The 13271-nt window shown below is 53.0% G+C and overlaps 1 protein-coding gene and 1 long non-coding RNA gene across 13 annotated transcripts in view; both read right to left on the bottom strand.

Annotated features, from left to right (window-relative positions):
• Positions 1 to 13271, bottom strand: part of TOM1 (target of myb1 membrane trafficking protein) — a 48675-nt gene that overhangs the window by 15096 nt on the left and 20308 nt on the right. For 9 of the 12 annotated variants that reach the window (XR_012418799.1, XM_074003890.1, XM_074003889.1 and 6 more), the window contains 6 exons: positions 9749 to 9827; positions 8607 to 8756; positions 8153 to 8287; positions 7869 to 8015; positions 3886 to 4002; positions 1144 to 1277 (listed from right to left, as the gene is read on the bottom strand). Coding sequence is in view for 11 of the 12 variants with exons in the window: in XM_005567470.4 (XP_005567527.2) it covers positions 1144 to 1277; positions 3886 to 4002; positions 7869 to 8015; positions 8153 to 8287; positions 8607 to 8756; positions 9749 to 9827 (762 nt within the window). In the remaining variant the exon portion in view is untranslated. The remainder of the gene's footprint in view (positions 1 to 1143; positions 1278 to 3885; positions 4003 to 7868; positions 8016 to 8152; positions 8288 to 8606; positions 8757 to 9748; positions 9828 to 13271) is intronic. The other 3 variants (XM_074003893.1, XM_074003892.1, XM_074003891.1) reach the window with 1 other exon arrangement.
• Positions 4825 to 7808, bottom strand: LOC141407845 (uncharacterized). The gene is made up of 2 exons (XR_012418801.1): positions 5163 to 7808; positions 4825 to 4855 (listed from the first exon to the last, which is right to left on the bottom strand). It is a non-coding gene; the product is annotated as an uncharacterized lncRNA (long non-coding RNA).

Genomic DNA, 13271 nt, shown 5'->3' on the forward strand with positions numbered 1-13271 from the left:
CAGGTGTGAGATACTGTGCCCAGCCCTTCTCCTTCTTTTGTAATAGCACCCAAGTGCTCCTTAGAGGAACTGCTCCTCCCCCATTTCACATCATCCCGGTGGGGCTGCCATCAAAGGGCCCTCTCCCCCACCCCAGCTGGTAGACACAATGAAGCTAAGCCAATCCAACTCTCTCTTGGGAATGTGACTTTTGAACAGAATGATACAAGGTGGGCAGGCGGGTGTGGTGGCTGATGCCTGTAATACCAATGCTTTGGGAGGCCAAGGAGGGAGAATTGCTTGAGGCCAAGAGTTGGAGACCAGCCTGGGCAACACAGTGAGACCCCTGTCTCTGCAAAACAACAAAAAAAAGAAAAAAAATTTAGCTGGGTGTGGTGGTGCATGCCTGTAGTCCCAGCTACCTGGGAGACTGAGGTGGGAGGACTGCTTGAGCCCAGGAGGTTGAGGCTGCAGTGAGCTGTGATCATGCCACTGCACTCTAGCCTGGGTGACAGAGCAAGATCGTGCCTCAAAAAAAAAAAAAAAAAAAAAGCGGGGGGGGCAGATGTTTGTGAACAGGTGTTTGCGCTGATCCATTTATTGATGGCAGCACCCTGGGGACATGGTCCAGAAGTTTCTGCTCCTGAGACATTTGAGCTGCTCTGGGATCTGTCTTTCTTGCTCTGTTGGGAGATGTCAGTTTCACTTTTCTCTGGATTCTGAAAGCTACCCATTTAATAAAGATTATTATCCTAACAAATTCTTTTTCTGCCTAAGTTAGCCGGAAATGTTTTGTGTAGCTTGCAGCAGTGAAGTCACTTGTCTAAGGCCCCAGACCCAGGAAGTGGTGGAGTAAGGACACACCAGGCCGGTCTGGCTGCAGGGCCACGCTCTCAGCTGTGACCTGTGACCATCCCCCAGGGCTGGACTTGGGCACAGGCAGCAGGGCTGACCCTTGCGGGGGATGCAGGGTGGGTGTAAGGACGGGCCCTCAAAAACATCCTGGAAGAAGAGAGCTGAGGCCACACGCCCCTAGGAGCCTGCCTTGTGTTTGAGAGGAGGACGAGAGAAGGCTCAGACGGTATGAGACCAGGAGAACAAGGCAGAAGGGAAGGGAGAAGGTTGGGGCAGTTGGCCAGAGGCCAGGGGAGGTGCTGGGGCTACCGTTCATGGCGCAGGAACACGTTGTTGAGATTGTCATTGACGATGAGCAGCTCCTCTGTCAGCTGCTCATTGGCGATCTGAGGGATGAGCTCCAGGACCCGCTGCTGCATGGCTCGGCACGTGCGGTTGAGCTCCTGCCAGGAAAGGAAGTGAGGCAACCACAGTCACGTGACTCAGAGTGAGGCCATCTCTCATGCACGGGCCTCCAGCCCCTGCACAAGCCTTGGAGGAGGGAGAGGTGTCCAAACTGGACTTCAAGGTTCCACGGAACAGCTTTTTGATCAGGCACACATGAACTTGAACTTCACTTCCAAGTGTTAGATGCTAAAATTTAATCCACAGGAAACCATCAACATGTCTAACTGTACTGCCGGTTTAACTTGGCTTCGTGCAGATTCCAGAATAAAGGTTGTGCCGCCACCTTTCCTTAGTCGGAAAAAACTGAGTCTGCAAAGGCTGACGTTGAACAAACTGCAACTTCTGGAAGTACGCTGTGATTTTTGCAACCAAAGCATACAAAATGAATTAGATGACTGCGACCATTAGCCACAAACCTCGATTTCGAATTTTTGCCTCACTTTTCTCACTGGCTGATTTTTTTGTCTTTTTAAATAAACTTTTAGCTTCGGAATAATTTCAGATTTTTCAGAAGAGATGCAAAGATAGTACCACAAGTTCCCATATACCCTTGACCCTGGCTTCCCCTTAGTCTGGCATTTGTCAAAACTGAGACATTAAAACTGATAAAATAGTATTAACTAAACTGCAGACTTTATTCAGATTTCACTAGGTCCTTTGTTCTACGATCCCACAGTGCATTCAGATATCACGTCACTGACTTTTAACCAGTAAGCATCATATTTAAACTTATGAAAAAGAAAAATATTGGCCAGGCCCAGTGGCTTATGCCTATAATCCCAGCACTTTGGGAGGCCGAGGCGGGTGGATCACCTGAGGTCAGGCGTTCAAGACCAGCCTGGCCAACAAGGTGAAACCCTGTGCCTACTAATAATACAAAAATCAGCCAGGTGTGGTCACGTATGCCTGTATCCCAGCTGCTTGGGAGGCTGAGGCAGGAGAATAGCTTGACCAAGAGGCAGAGGCTGCAGTGAGCCAAGATCGCACCCACTGCACTCCAGCCTGGGTGACAGAGTGAGACTTCGTCTCAAAAAAAAATAAAAAATAAAAAATAAAAAACCATAGACATACGGGTTTTCATTTTTAAGATTGCTCAATTGTTTCTTCAGGTACCTGTCACCAGGTGAAGGTGCCTGGGTCAGGGCAGGTGCTTGGGTCCTGAGGTCCAGGGAGCTGCCTGGCATTGCCGACTGCGGCCTCACGCCAGCATGCCTTTCTCCTGGAGGCAACGCTGAGGCTAGGCACTGCCCAGTGTTTATTTTGGCTGTCATGTGGACCCTGTCCCCCGCCCCCTCCAAGGTCAGGCCTCTGGGATTTCCTCATTGCCCTTAGCACGGGGGCAGGGCGGGTCCTTTCAACATCCTGTGGGCTCCCCTCCTGCTCTCATGACTAAGCACAGGGTGGCTCTGCTTCTGCTTCCCTGCTGGCTCCTCTCAAGAGCAGAAGAGCAGCACTTGGAGCCAGGTTCAAATCGCAGCTCTGCTATTTACCAGCCATATAACCCTTGACGTGTTATCTGATCTCCCTATGCCTGTTTCCTGACCTGGAAAATGGGGGTGGTGAGGATTACGTGAGTGATGTGAACCAACTGTCCACATACAGCTCGGGGCAGGGGAAGTGCCCAATGCATGGGAGCTGTCTCTGCGTCCACCTTGCTCAGCCTTCTGAGTCCCCAAACTGCTCACACCTCACGGCCTTGGCTTGGGGCGTACGAAGCTGCCTGCGCAGTCTTCTCTCTTCCGGAGCCCTTACTGGGTTTCAAGTTTGCGTATTCATTCGACTCTGAGGCTGCTCCTTTTCTCCCCACCCTGCACCACCAAGTGAGGACCCCTGCACAGTCGGCTCGGTCAGGCACACAGACACGGTGGCGAGGAAGACACAGCGCTGCCCTCAAGGAGTCTGAGGCCTGGTGGACAAGCAGCAGGAACTCACACAGTTACACAAAGCACTCCGTCCCCTCATGAATTCTGGTGACTCCTGGGCCTTGGGGATTCCTAGCTTTCTTGGTGCCTCTATGACCGACCTCCACGCGGAGGGTGCTTTTTGCCAAATTCAGTGCCCCTTCCGCTCCAGTGACCCCCAATCTGGGCTGGGGCCATGGCAATACCACGTGACACACGGGAGCAGGCACCATTAGCTCCACCTGCCTCGGCTCCCCAAGACCAGTGGCTGGCGCACCTCAAGGCTGGCACCAGCCTCTCACACCTGCCTGCTGAGTCTCGGATTGTGAATGGTGGAAATCTCACCTTCCAGCTTTTTCTCAGGACCCCGTACTGGATGCCAGGGACAAGCCTGGGTGTTTTCCATGCAATGCCTTATTTAACTCTCACATCAAACTTGTGCCATAAAGGCTATTGTTAGAGCAACCTTACAGATGAGGAAACTGAGGCAAGGGGGGGCTACTTTGTTCAAACCAGAAAGTGGTAGAGCTGCGGTCTGATTCCAACCTGATGGCGTCCAAAGTCCCTGGTGGTAACATGGCCCCAACTGTGACCAAGGAGTATGGAGTAAGCCATGAAGACCGTCATGAGGACTGGGAAAGAACGCACGTGGGCAACTGGGCAGGAGTCATCTGAGCCCCACGGGGTGGTGCCATCTGCTCACCTGCAGCAGCTCCAGGTCTGCAGGCTCGACCTGGGTGGGGACCAGCTCCGTCAGCATCTCCGACATCACCCTCACGTTCCCACTCACCATCTCCAGCTCACTGCGCAGCTTCCCAATCTGAAACACACGGTTGGTCGTGATGAGAGAAGCCAGGGGTTTGGAGCCCATGTCACTCACAGGGACAGAACCCAGTACCACCAATCCTGGGTGCAGCACCAGGGAGCCCACCTCCTAGCAGACTCTCTAGGCAGCCTCCCTCCTGGCTCCCACAGTGACAGCCCTGCACTAGAGACCTGCCCCACCCCTCCTACAGACCCCTCACAGAGGCACTACCAACCGTGACCATCTCTACACCGGGGAGCCTGGTGCAGGGAGAAGCCGAAAGGAAATGAACTGAGGGGAAATGAGCCACCAAGTGTGGCTGGAAGGCTCCAGCATCTCCTGGGTCTAACACGGGAGCTAACGAGGCCCTGGAGGGTGGCTCCCCACAGGAGGAGGAGGGAGGCTGCAGGCCCTCTCTCTCTCTCCCCTTAGAGGACTGGGATTCTGCCCTCTCTCCTCCTCGGAGGACTGGGATTCCGCCCTCTCTCTATCTCTTAGGAGGCTTCTGCCCTCTTTCTCCTCCTAAAGGACTGGGATTTTGTCTTGTTTCTGTCTGTTTTGGTGTCTCAGGCTCTTCTAAGGATAGTCCTTGCCGTGTCCCTCACCTTGAATATGAAACTCAGATTTAGCACTTGTTCCAAGGGATGTGGGCAGGTTTTCAATGGTCAAAGGGTTCCAAGGAATTGGGCTTGGGGAAACATTTTCAATAAAGCTGTAGTCTCCTCAAAGAGGTTAGGTTGGGGAAGGCCATTGGTATAAGGATCTTATGCTGTGGGACCTTGTAGCGTGTTTAATACCCTCATGCATACTGGGGATGCCCAGGAAAAGATCGATACGAAAGCTTCCAAGATTTATTTGACTGAAGAACCTTTTTACGTTTTTTTTTTTTTTGAGACGGAGTCTCGCTCTGTCGCCCAGGCTGGAGTGCAGTGGCCGGATCTCAGCTCACTGCAAGCTCCGCCTCCCGGGTTCGGGCCATTCTCCTGTCTCAGCCTCCTGAGTAGCTGGGACTACAGGCGCCCGCCACCTCGCCCGGCTAGTTTTTTGTATTTTTTAGAAGAGACGGGGTTTCACCGTGTTAGCCAGGATGGTCTCGATCTCCTGACCTAGTGATCCGCCCGTCTCGGCCTCCCAAAGTGCTGGGATTACAGGCTTGAGCCACCGCGCCCGGCCACCTTTTTACGTTTTGAGAAATGCTGGTACATTGTAAATCATGTGGCTGAGTTATAGTTGATTTCAGAGTGTCACTATATACATTCATGATTGTGATAGTAGCTACCATTTATAGACTACCTAATAAGTGCCAAGCATTGAACATATATTGCTAACTTAATTTTTTGCCATAGGTAGATATCAATACCCCTGCTTTTACAGACGAAGAAATAGAATGTAGAGACAAGTAGTATATCCACTATGGTTCATTGACACCTTCCAAAACCTGCAAAATGTTTGATCTATTTGGCTGACTTAATGAATACTCTTGGTATGAGTGAGTGGAAAAACTACTGATCACAAACCCCCTGCATCCAAATCAGACTTAATTACAAAGGAGCCTGGGAGTAACATCACTGCACACCTGATGTCTTCACATGTCCCAAGAGACAAAAGGGGACTCTTGAATTAAACAAAGATTAGTTTTGTTTAGCAAGCACCTTCTTGAATTAGGAGTAATTAGCATCTTAATCCACATAGATGCTAGACTACAGGCAACTGGTTAAAATCGTAACTGAGTTAGACAATTTTTTGGATCATAAGGTGCTTTTACAATTTTTTACACACTTTTAACCCATTCAGAAAAAAAAAGTGCAGCTCGCTGTCAGCACTCATTTAATTTTACATAAACACGCTCTTTGAGGCTGAAGTAAACCTGACTATTTTTAACATGAAAATAAAACATAAAAACTGTTCTTGGAGTTATTTCTAAACAGAACTCGTCTCCAATCCTAATGTAACAGAAATGTATATGATGTTACATTAGGATTAGAGACAAGAGTATCCTTGGGGTAAACAGGCAATGTGTTAATAATTTTGTCCAGTTAGCAACATTTTCTAGTAATATTTGTAACTCTGGGGGGTGATTTCACAACTTGCTAAGAGAAAACAAGTCACGGAAGTTTCTCTTCAAATAGGTTAGGGTTAGAATGAGTTCAAATGATACATAAAGCGGGTCCTGAGGACGCTTATTGGGAAAGTTAAGCTTCACTTTTTTCTCCATCATGCATCCGTGTCTTCTTCACCAGCACACGCAGTAGCTCCGCCTTTAAGCTGCACTGATGTGATGGGTCTGATGCGTGTACAACACCTCTAATGTGGGTGCTCCCACAGTGTGCAGGACTCTGCCCCCACCCCAGCAGCCAAAAGTCTAGAATGACAAGCCCCCAGCTCTACGAGTTGGTCATGGCTGTAGAAGTCACTCAGCAGATACAGCAGCCATGGCACTCCACAAGCAACTCATGGCCCAGTGGGCAAATCGTCCCACCTCCAGCCACAGAAGGAAGGGAGATGCCCAGGCTGCCTCAGTCAGAGGATGCCACCTGCTCTGAGGTGGGTAATCCTTCAAAGCTAGTCACAAGGCTGGGAGAATCTGTCCCCTAGAATCTCATACTAAGCCTCAAACCTTCTTGGCTGGGCGTGGTGGCTCATGCCTGTAATCCCAGCACTTTAGGAGGCCGAGATGAGTATATCACTTGAGCTCAGGAATTCCAGACTAGCCTGGCCAACATGGTGAAACTCCATTTCTACTAAAAATACAAAATATTAGCCGGGCATGGTGGCTCATGCCTATAGTCCCACCTACTCAGGAGGCTGAGGCAGAATTGCTTGAACTTGGGAGGCAGAGGTTGCAGTGAGCCTAGATCATGCCACTGCACTCCAGCCTGGGTAACAGAACAAGACTGTCTCAAAACAAACAAGAAAGTTTCAAACCTTCTTGAGACTTCATGGGAAGCAGCATGGTACAATGTTCATGTGTTTTTTATTTTTTATTTTTATTTTTTATTTATTTTTTTTGAGATGGAGTCTCGCTCTGTCGCCCAGGCTGGGGTGCAGTGGCCGGATCTCAGCTCACTGCAAGCTCTGCCTCCCAGGTTCACGCCATTCTCCTGCCTCAGCCTCCTGAGTAGCTGGGACTACAGGCGCCCACCACCTCGCCCGGCTAGTTTTTTGTATTTTTTAGTAGAGACGGGGTTTCACCGTGTTCACCAGGATGGTCTCGATCTCCTGACCTTGTGATCCGCCCGTCTCGGCCTCCCAAAGTGCTGGGATTACAGGCTTGAGACACCGCGCCCGGCTTGTTATTTATTTTTTGCACAGATGTTTTAAAACTTTTCAGGCAGAACCTCTGTTCAAATGAAGTCTTTTTTTTTTTTTTTTTTTTTTTTTTAAACAGGTCTACGTTGTCCAGCCTGGTCCCGAACTCCTGGGCTCAAGCCATCCTCCCGCCTGAACCTTTGAGAAGCTGAGATCACAGACACATCTGACTATGCTCAGCTCAAATGAAAGCTGTGAGTGTGTAAGAAACCACACAGGTGGAGCTGGCCTGGTTGAAGGAGCCGCCTACAGGACACCTCCTCTCCATGGTGCTGTCAGAGGGCCCCGCAGAAAACACAGGTTGGAAAATGGCCAAGGTACAGGGCAGTGCCTGCCAGGAGTTAGACAGGCGTGAGCTTGAATCCCAACTGTCTCCGATGACTGTGTGCTCCGGGCAAGTGAATGGACCTGTCTGAGCCTCATCGCTCAAACAGGAAGAATCACACATACCCTGTGGGCTGCTGTGAGGAAGAAGCGGAGGCTCCGTGGACGGTAAATTCTGACAGGGCCCCTCCCTGACGTGTGTGGCCCACCTGCCTGGACCTGACGGTTCTGACCCCAGGCTTGCGTACCTGCTCCGGCGTTGGTGCTATGGGTGTGTCGCCGGAGAGCATGGGCGGGGTGGGCAGAGGGGCAGTGTGCTGGCCAGAGTCCTCTTGCTGGCTGGCATCAGAGCCCACAGAATCCTGTCCTGATTGTGTCTCTGAGTTGAACACGGTCTAGTGGGAGGAAAACAGGATCAGTGAGGGGTCCTGGGAACGCCAAGAGCCCAGGAAGTCAGGGGCCGGCCCGGTGATGTCTCTGGGGAGGAGTCCTGCCTGCCTTCCCTCGGTTCCCGGTGCGGCAATTCTCTCACCCTCTGGGGTGTGTGGATGGGCGACAGCATGTCCAGGTCAGTCATGGGGAACTCCAGGCCTTTCCTCCGCAGGTCCTCATAGATGGTGACCACACCTGTCAGATCGGGCGAGCTGCGGAACGCGTCAGCCCAGGACTGAGGGGGAACAAGGGGACACAGCTGGTAACCACAGCTCACCTGTGAGCCTTCCCACCTGGCACCCAGAGAACAGACATTCTTTCCCTGATTTTTTCCTTTCTTTTTTTTTCTTTACTACATCTGCCCTGCCCACTCCACAGCAAAGCACACAGTTGGCAAGCCTCCCTCCCCACAGGACATCCCACCAGCAGACAACCGAGACACCCCGAAATGAGAAGTGGAGCCTGGGACAAGCACGATGGCCTCGAGCTCTCCACTGGGCAGGAGGCTCCCGCGCTGACAGCTTTTCCTGGCGCTGCCCTGTCCTGGCACTCACCTGGATGAGGTTGAGCACCTTGTCATGCACGATGGTGGGTGGGTTGTTCTTGGGCAGGATGGTCCTCACCAGCACACTCTCCACGAAGTCCTGGCTGGCCACCAGCACGTGGAAGCGGTGCCCGCAGTTCTTGACACAGGTTTCTAAGACCTGGAGGGCCGAGAGGTGCCGTCAGGCACCTTGGTCAGAGGAGAGGCGGTGCCCAGGACCCCCACCTCTGTGGCTCCTCCTGTGTCCCAGAGGGGAGGTCCGGAAGAGGAGATGGGACTTCCTGGAGTGAGACCCTTGAATGTGGAGGACTGGGACAATGCCAGGACTGGGGGACTTGTTTACTGGAGGGCACGGCCTAGGGTGGGCAGCGGTGTGGTGTGTGGGCTGGACTTCCCTCCCTGACTGGTGTCAGTGCACACAGAATCCCAGTGCTGGCTCTGAGCTGAGCATGGTCTAGACAGAAGGGGCTCTCCAAGAGGAAATCAAGAATCTGAGATGTCAATTGACTGGTAAGCCTGTGGCCCAGGGAAAAGACACTGAACTTCCCTCCCCACTCTCCACTTCCCACTGCAGGAATTGCCTTTGCTTTTCGCTTAAGCCAATTCACCTGGATATAAATGCTCCTTGTGGAGGAGGGTGGGACAGCGTTTATATCTTCCCCAGCCAAACCCATGCTGACAGCTAGGAGGCCCACGCGTGTCTGGCCGTCCTGAGATCTGGGCTGGTTCAGTGGTGTGGGCAAGACTGTTCTCAGCCACTGGTATTTATTTTACATTCATTTTCCAGAGCACCAAAGTGCCAGGCAGCACCCAACTCAGTCTGCCAGCCTCCCTGCCCCCACGGAGGCCTGGGTTTACTGAGCTTCAATGTCACCCGCAGGTCCTTTGGCCCAGGCTTTCCCTGCCAGTGGTTCTGGAGTGATGTAAGCATCTGTTCCCATGCTGGGGGATCGGGGAGAACCTTTCCAAAGGGCTTCTTGCCATTCTACATCCGCCTGCAGTGTAGACAGGACAGTGTGTTGCCCACAGACCTTTCCTTTCCAGCACTCAAATGAGGAGCTCAGGGGAGGCTGGGAGTTCTGCTGGGTCTGAGGGGAGGTGACTTTCAGTGGACTGCAGTCCTGCCACGGGACGGACAGATGGGGCACTCACTGTGAGAGCCAGCATCACCTCGTGGAAGTTCTTATTTCCCACGATTCTCTTCTTTACTGCTCGGAGGGCATCTTTGGGACTAAGAAGAAGGACAAGAAAAAGGGTGGGCTTAGGAATAGAGCCCTCTTACCCAACAGCAGAGGCCCTGGAGAGTTGGAACAGCTCTTATTGGCCCATCCTCCCTGTGCCCCACCTGTTTGGTGTATCCAGTCAGGTTCTGATCACATCAGAATCTTCCTAGCCCATTGCTCAGCAGGGACTCACAACTTGTGGCCCCTGGACCTCCTGCAGCAGAGTCACTTTGAGAAAAGGTGAGAGTGTTTTGTTAAAAGTGCAGAACCTGGCCGGGCGCGGTGGCTCACGCCTATAATCCCAGGACTTTGGGAGGCTGAGGCAGGTGGATCACTTGAGGCCAGGAGTTCAAGACCAGCCTGGCCAACATGGCGAAACACTGTCCCTACTAAAAATACAAAAATTAGCTGGGCGTGGTGGTATGAGCCTGTAATCCCAGCTACTTGGGAGGTTGAGGCGGGAGTATCGCTTGAACCCAGGAGGCAGAGGTTGCAGTGAGCTGAGATTGCGCCACTGTACTCTAGCCTGGGCGACAGAGTGAGAGCCGAGATTACACCACTGTACTCCAGCCTGGGTGACAAAGTGAGACGCTGTCTCAAAAAAACAAAAGACATTTAAAAAAAAAAAAAAAAAAGCAGAACGCCAGGTCACCACACTATATACCACCTGAACCAAATTTTCAGGCAGTGGGGCCCCTGAATCTGAATGCTCTCATGCTCCCCAGGGGGTTCTTATGCATGCTCAAGTTTAAGAACAAAGAACCTGGAGGCTAGTGTTTTCATCACAAAAATAGAGACGGGGTCTTGCTATGTTGCCCAGGCTGGTCTTGAACTCCTGGGCTCAAATGATCCACCCACCTCGGCCTCCCAATGTGTTGGGATTACAGGCATGAGTCCCTGAGCCCAGCCAGCATAGTGTTCTGATGCCCTGTCCTGGCCAGCTGCTCTATCTGCCCATTTATCCTTCCATTCAAGTCTTTTTTTTTTTTTTTTTCCTTCTGAGACAGAGTCTCACTCCGTCGCCCAGGCTGGAATGCAATGGTGCAATCACAGCTCACTGCAGCCCGGAACTCCTGGGCTCAAGTGATTCTCTTGCCTCAGTCTCCCAAAATGCTGAGACTACCAGTGTGAGCCACCATGTCTGGCCCATTCAAGTGTTATTAAGCACCAATGTGTGCGTGGCACCATGCTAGGTGCTGGGGAGACAGTGGCAAACGAGACCATATGGCCCTGCCTCCTCCCCACCTTGTGGGGAGACCCAAAGAAGAGCAGGGAATAAGCTGGTCCTGGAAAAAGAGCAGAGGTGAGGATGGGGGTGGTCAGAAAAGACCTCCGAGTTGGGCCTTGAAAGATGGGAAGGACCAGCCGTGGGGAGTGGGGGCAGAGCAGTTTGGGTCAAGGTCAGAGGCTGGACCAAGGTCATGGGTGCAGAGGAGCTTGGTGCCTTGGAGGAACTAAGAGGAGGCCACGTGAGTGTGGGGGAGGTCGGGGAGGGCTGAAGAAGCCTAGGGGTCACGGTGGTGGGAGGCCCCTGGAAGCTGGGGTGCCAGTCTGCTCTCCCTGTCCCCTCTGTGATTCCCACCACCCTTCATCCTCAGCCCTATACAGATATACTCAGTGCTGTCCTCACTGCCCTTGTCTAAAAGCCTTTGTGGGCCCCCACCTGCACCCTGAAGGCTCCTGACCTCCACATCCATGAGGTGAAGCCTCAGCTAAAATCCACCCCATCCATGACACTTTCCCAGGTCCTCCAGTCTCCCTGGCTGTTCTGCCCTGCCACACTGAACTGGGGCCCGCCCTGGGTAGAGAAGCAGCCTGCTAGAGGGCAGGGATGGTGTCCTCTTTGGACAGCTTCCCCCTAGAGACGCTGCTGAAGCATAAGTAACACTTCCCAGCCTGGCCAGTGGCCACTGGGGCCCATCCTGCTGTCTGCCTGGCTGTCAGCGCTGACCCCATCCAGGACTAAGGCAGGAGAGCCCGGAACCCTGGCACTGGTTCTCAGCAGGAGAAAAGGCAGAGGCAAGGCTTCCTAGGGACGGAGGCTGCCTGGGGGCTAGGGCTGTGGAGACAGTCAGGCCTGGGGTGGAAGGGACATGGTAGGGAAAGGGATGGTGGCCCACCAACGGGGGTCCTGGCCCAGAAGCCTGAGAGCACTTTCCAATCCTTGCCTCTCTGGGCAGCCCCTCGCCTGTCCCTGGCTCCTGGTCTTGGCCTGGTCACTGACCCACGGGCTACTTCAGCGCTTTATAGGGACTTGTTTCCACCTCTTCTAGGGTGGCCTAGAGACAAGGGAATCAGAATCGTTCCCTGGCGTGATCTGCCATGTGCCACTGACCTGGGGGCCCGCCCTGGGAGAGAAGAAGCCTCCTAGAGTGCAGGAACAGCATGCTTGTTGGACGCCTTCCCTCCCTAGAGGGAAGCACTGGGAATCGGAAGTTCTGGCCTTGCCACTGCTGTGGGCCCATGATGTCCAGTACTCTGCTAGGAGCGTGTATGACAAGGAGGCCACAACCCAATGGGGGAGACACTTTAGTAATGAGGCTAAGTTTAGGTGCCATGCTTGGTGAGGTCAAGGGTCACACCCGCCTTTGACCACTGCTGGGTCCCTAGTGCCTCCTATGGTGCCTGGAACACACAAGGTGCTCAAATAAACAGCAATGCACCTGAATGACGCTGAGCCCATCCCCCCATGTTTACAAGGGACATGGGGGCTTGCTGTCCCCAAGGATACTGCAGTGACTTGCAGCTGCGACGTCCATGAAGCTCCCAAGCCTGTCTAGAAGCTTGGTGAAGTTTTCTGCCTCCTGCTTTCTTTCTCCTGACCTCTGCCCACCACTCCTTCCCTCACGCTCACTCTCATGAGTCCTTGGCAAGACCAGGGAGCAGGGCTGAGGAAGACACCGGCAGGTTCCTGGCAGCCAATGCCCTCTCCTAACTGGGCCTTGACTGTGTGACTCAGATGTCCACAGCCTCCCTCCAGCTCAGAGCTGAGCATTCCCTGCTCTCCACCTGCGTCCGGCCTGCCCCTCTCCATGCAAAGCCCTCCCGGGCTGAGGAACCCTGCGCTGGCCACGGGACAGCTGGATGATCCCAGTGAGAACTGGAGACGAAAAGGAGGGTCCACACCGATTTCTCAGGATGGAGGCCTCGCCCGGCAGCACTTCCTGCTGCCCATGGGCCCCACACCTCTCCCCATCCTTCACTGGGTTTTCCTGAGAGGACAGGGACCCTCGCATCCCCATTCTGTTCCCTCCAGGGACTCGGGCTTATTGCTGGAAGGATCCAACAGAGCACCTTTGAGGACAAAGACCTAGAGAGAGAGGTAAAGTGACTTCCAAAGGTCACATGTCAGGTCAGTGACAACAAGTCAGACATCGGAGGCCAAGATCCCAATCCCTCCCCCACACCACGTGCCTGGCTCCTTGGCACTGAGCAAGAGGATACCATGACCC

This window comes from Macaca fascicularis, chromosome 10, assembly GCF_037993035.2.
Source record: "Macaca fascicularis isolate 582-1 chromosome 10, T2T-MFA8v1.1".
Lineage (NCBI taxonomy): Eukaryota > Metazoa > Chordata > Mammalia > Primates > Cercopithecidae > Macaca > Macaca fascicularis.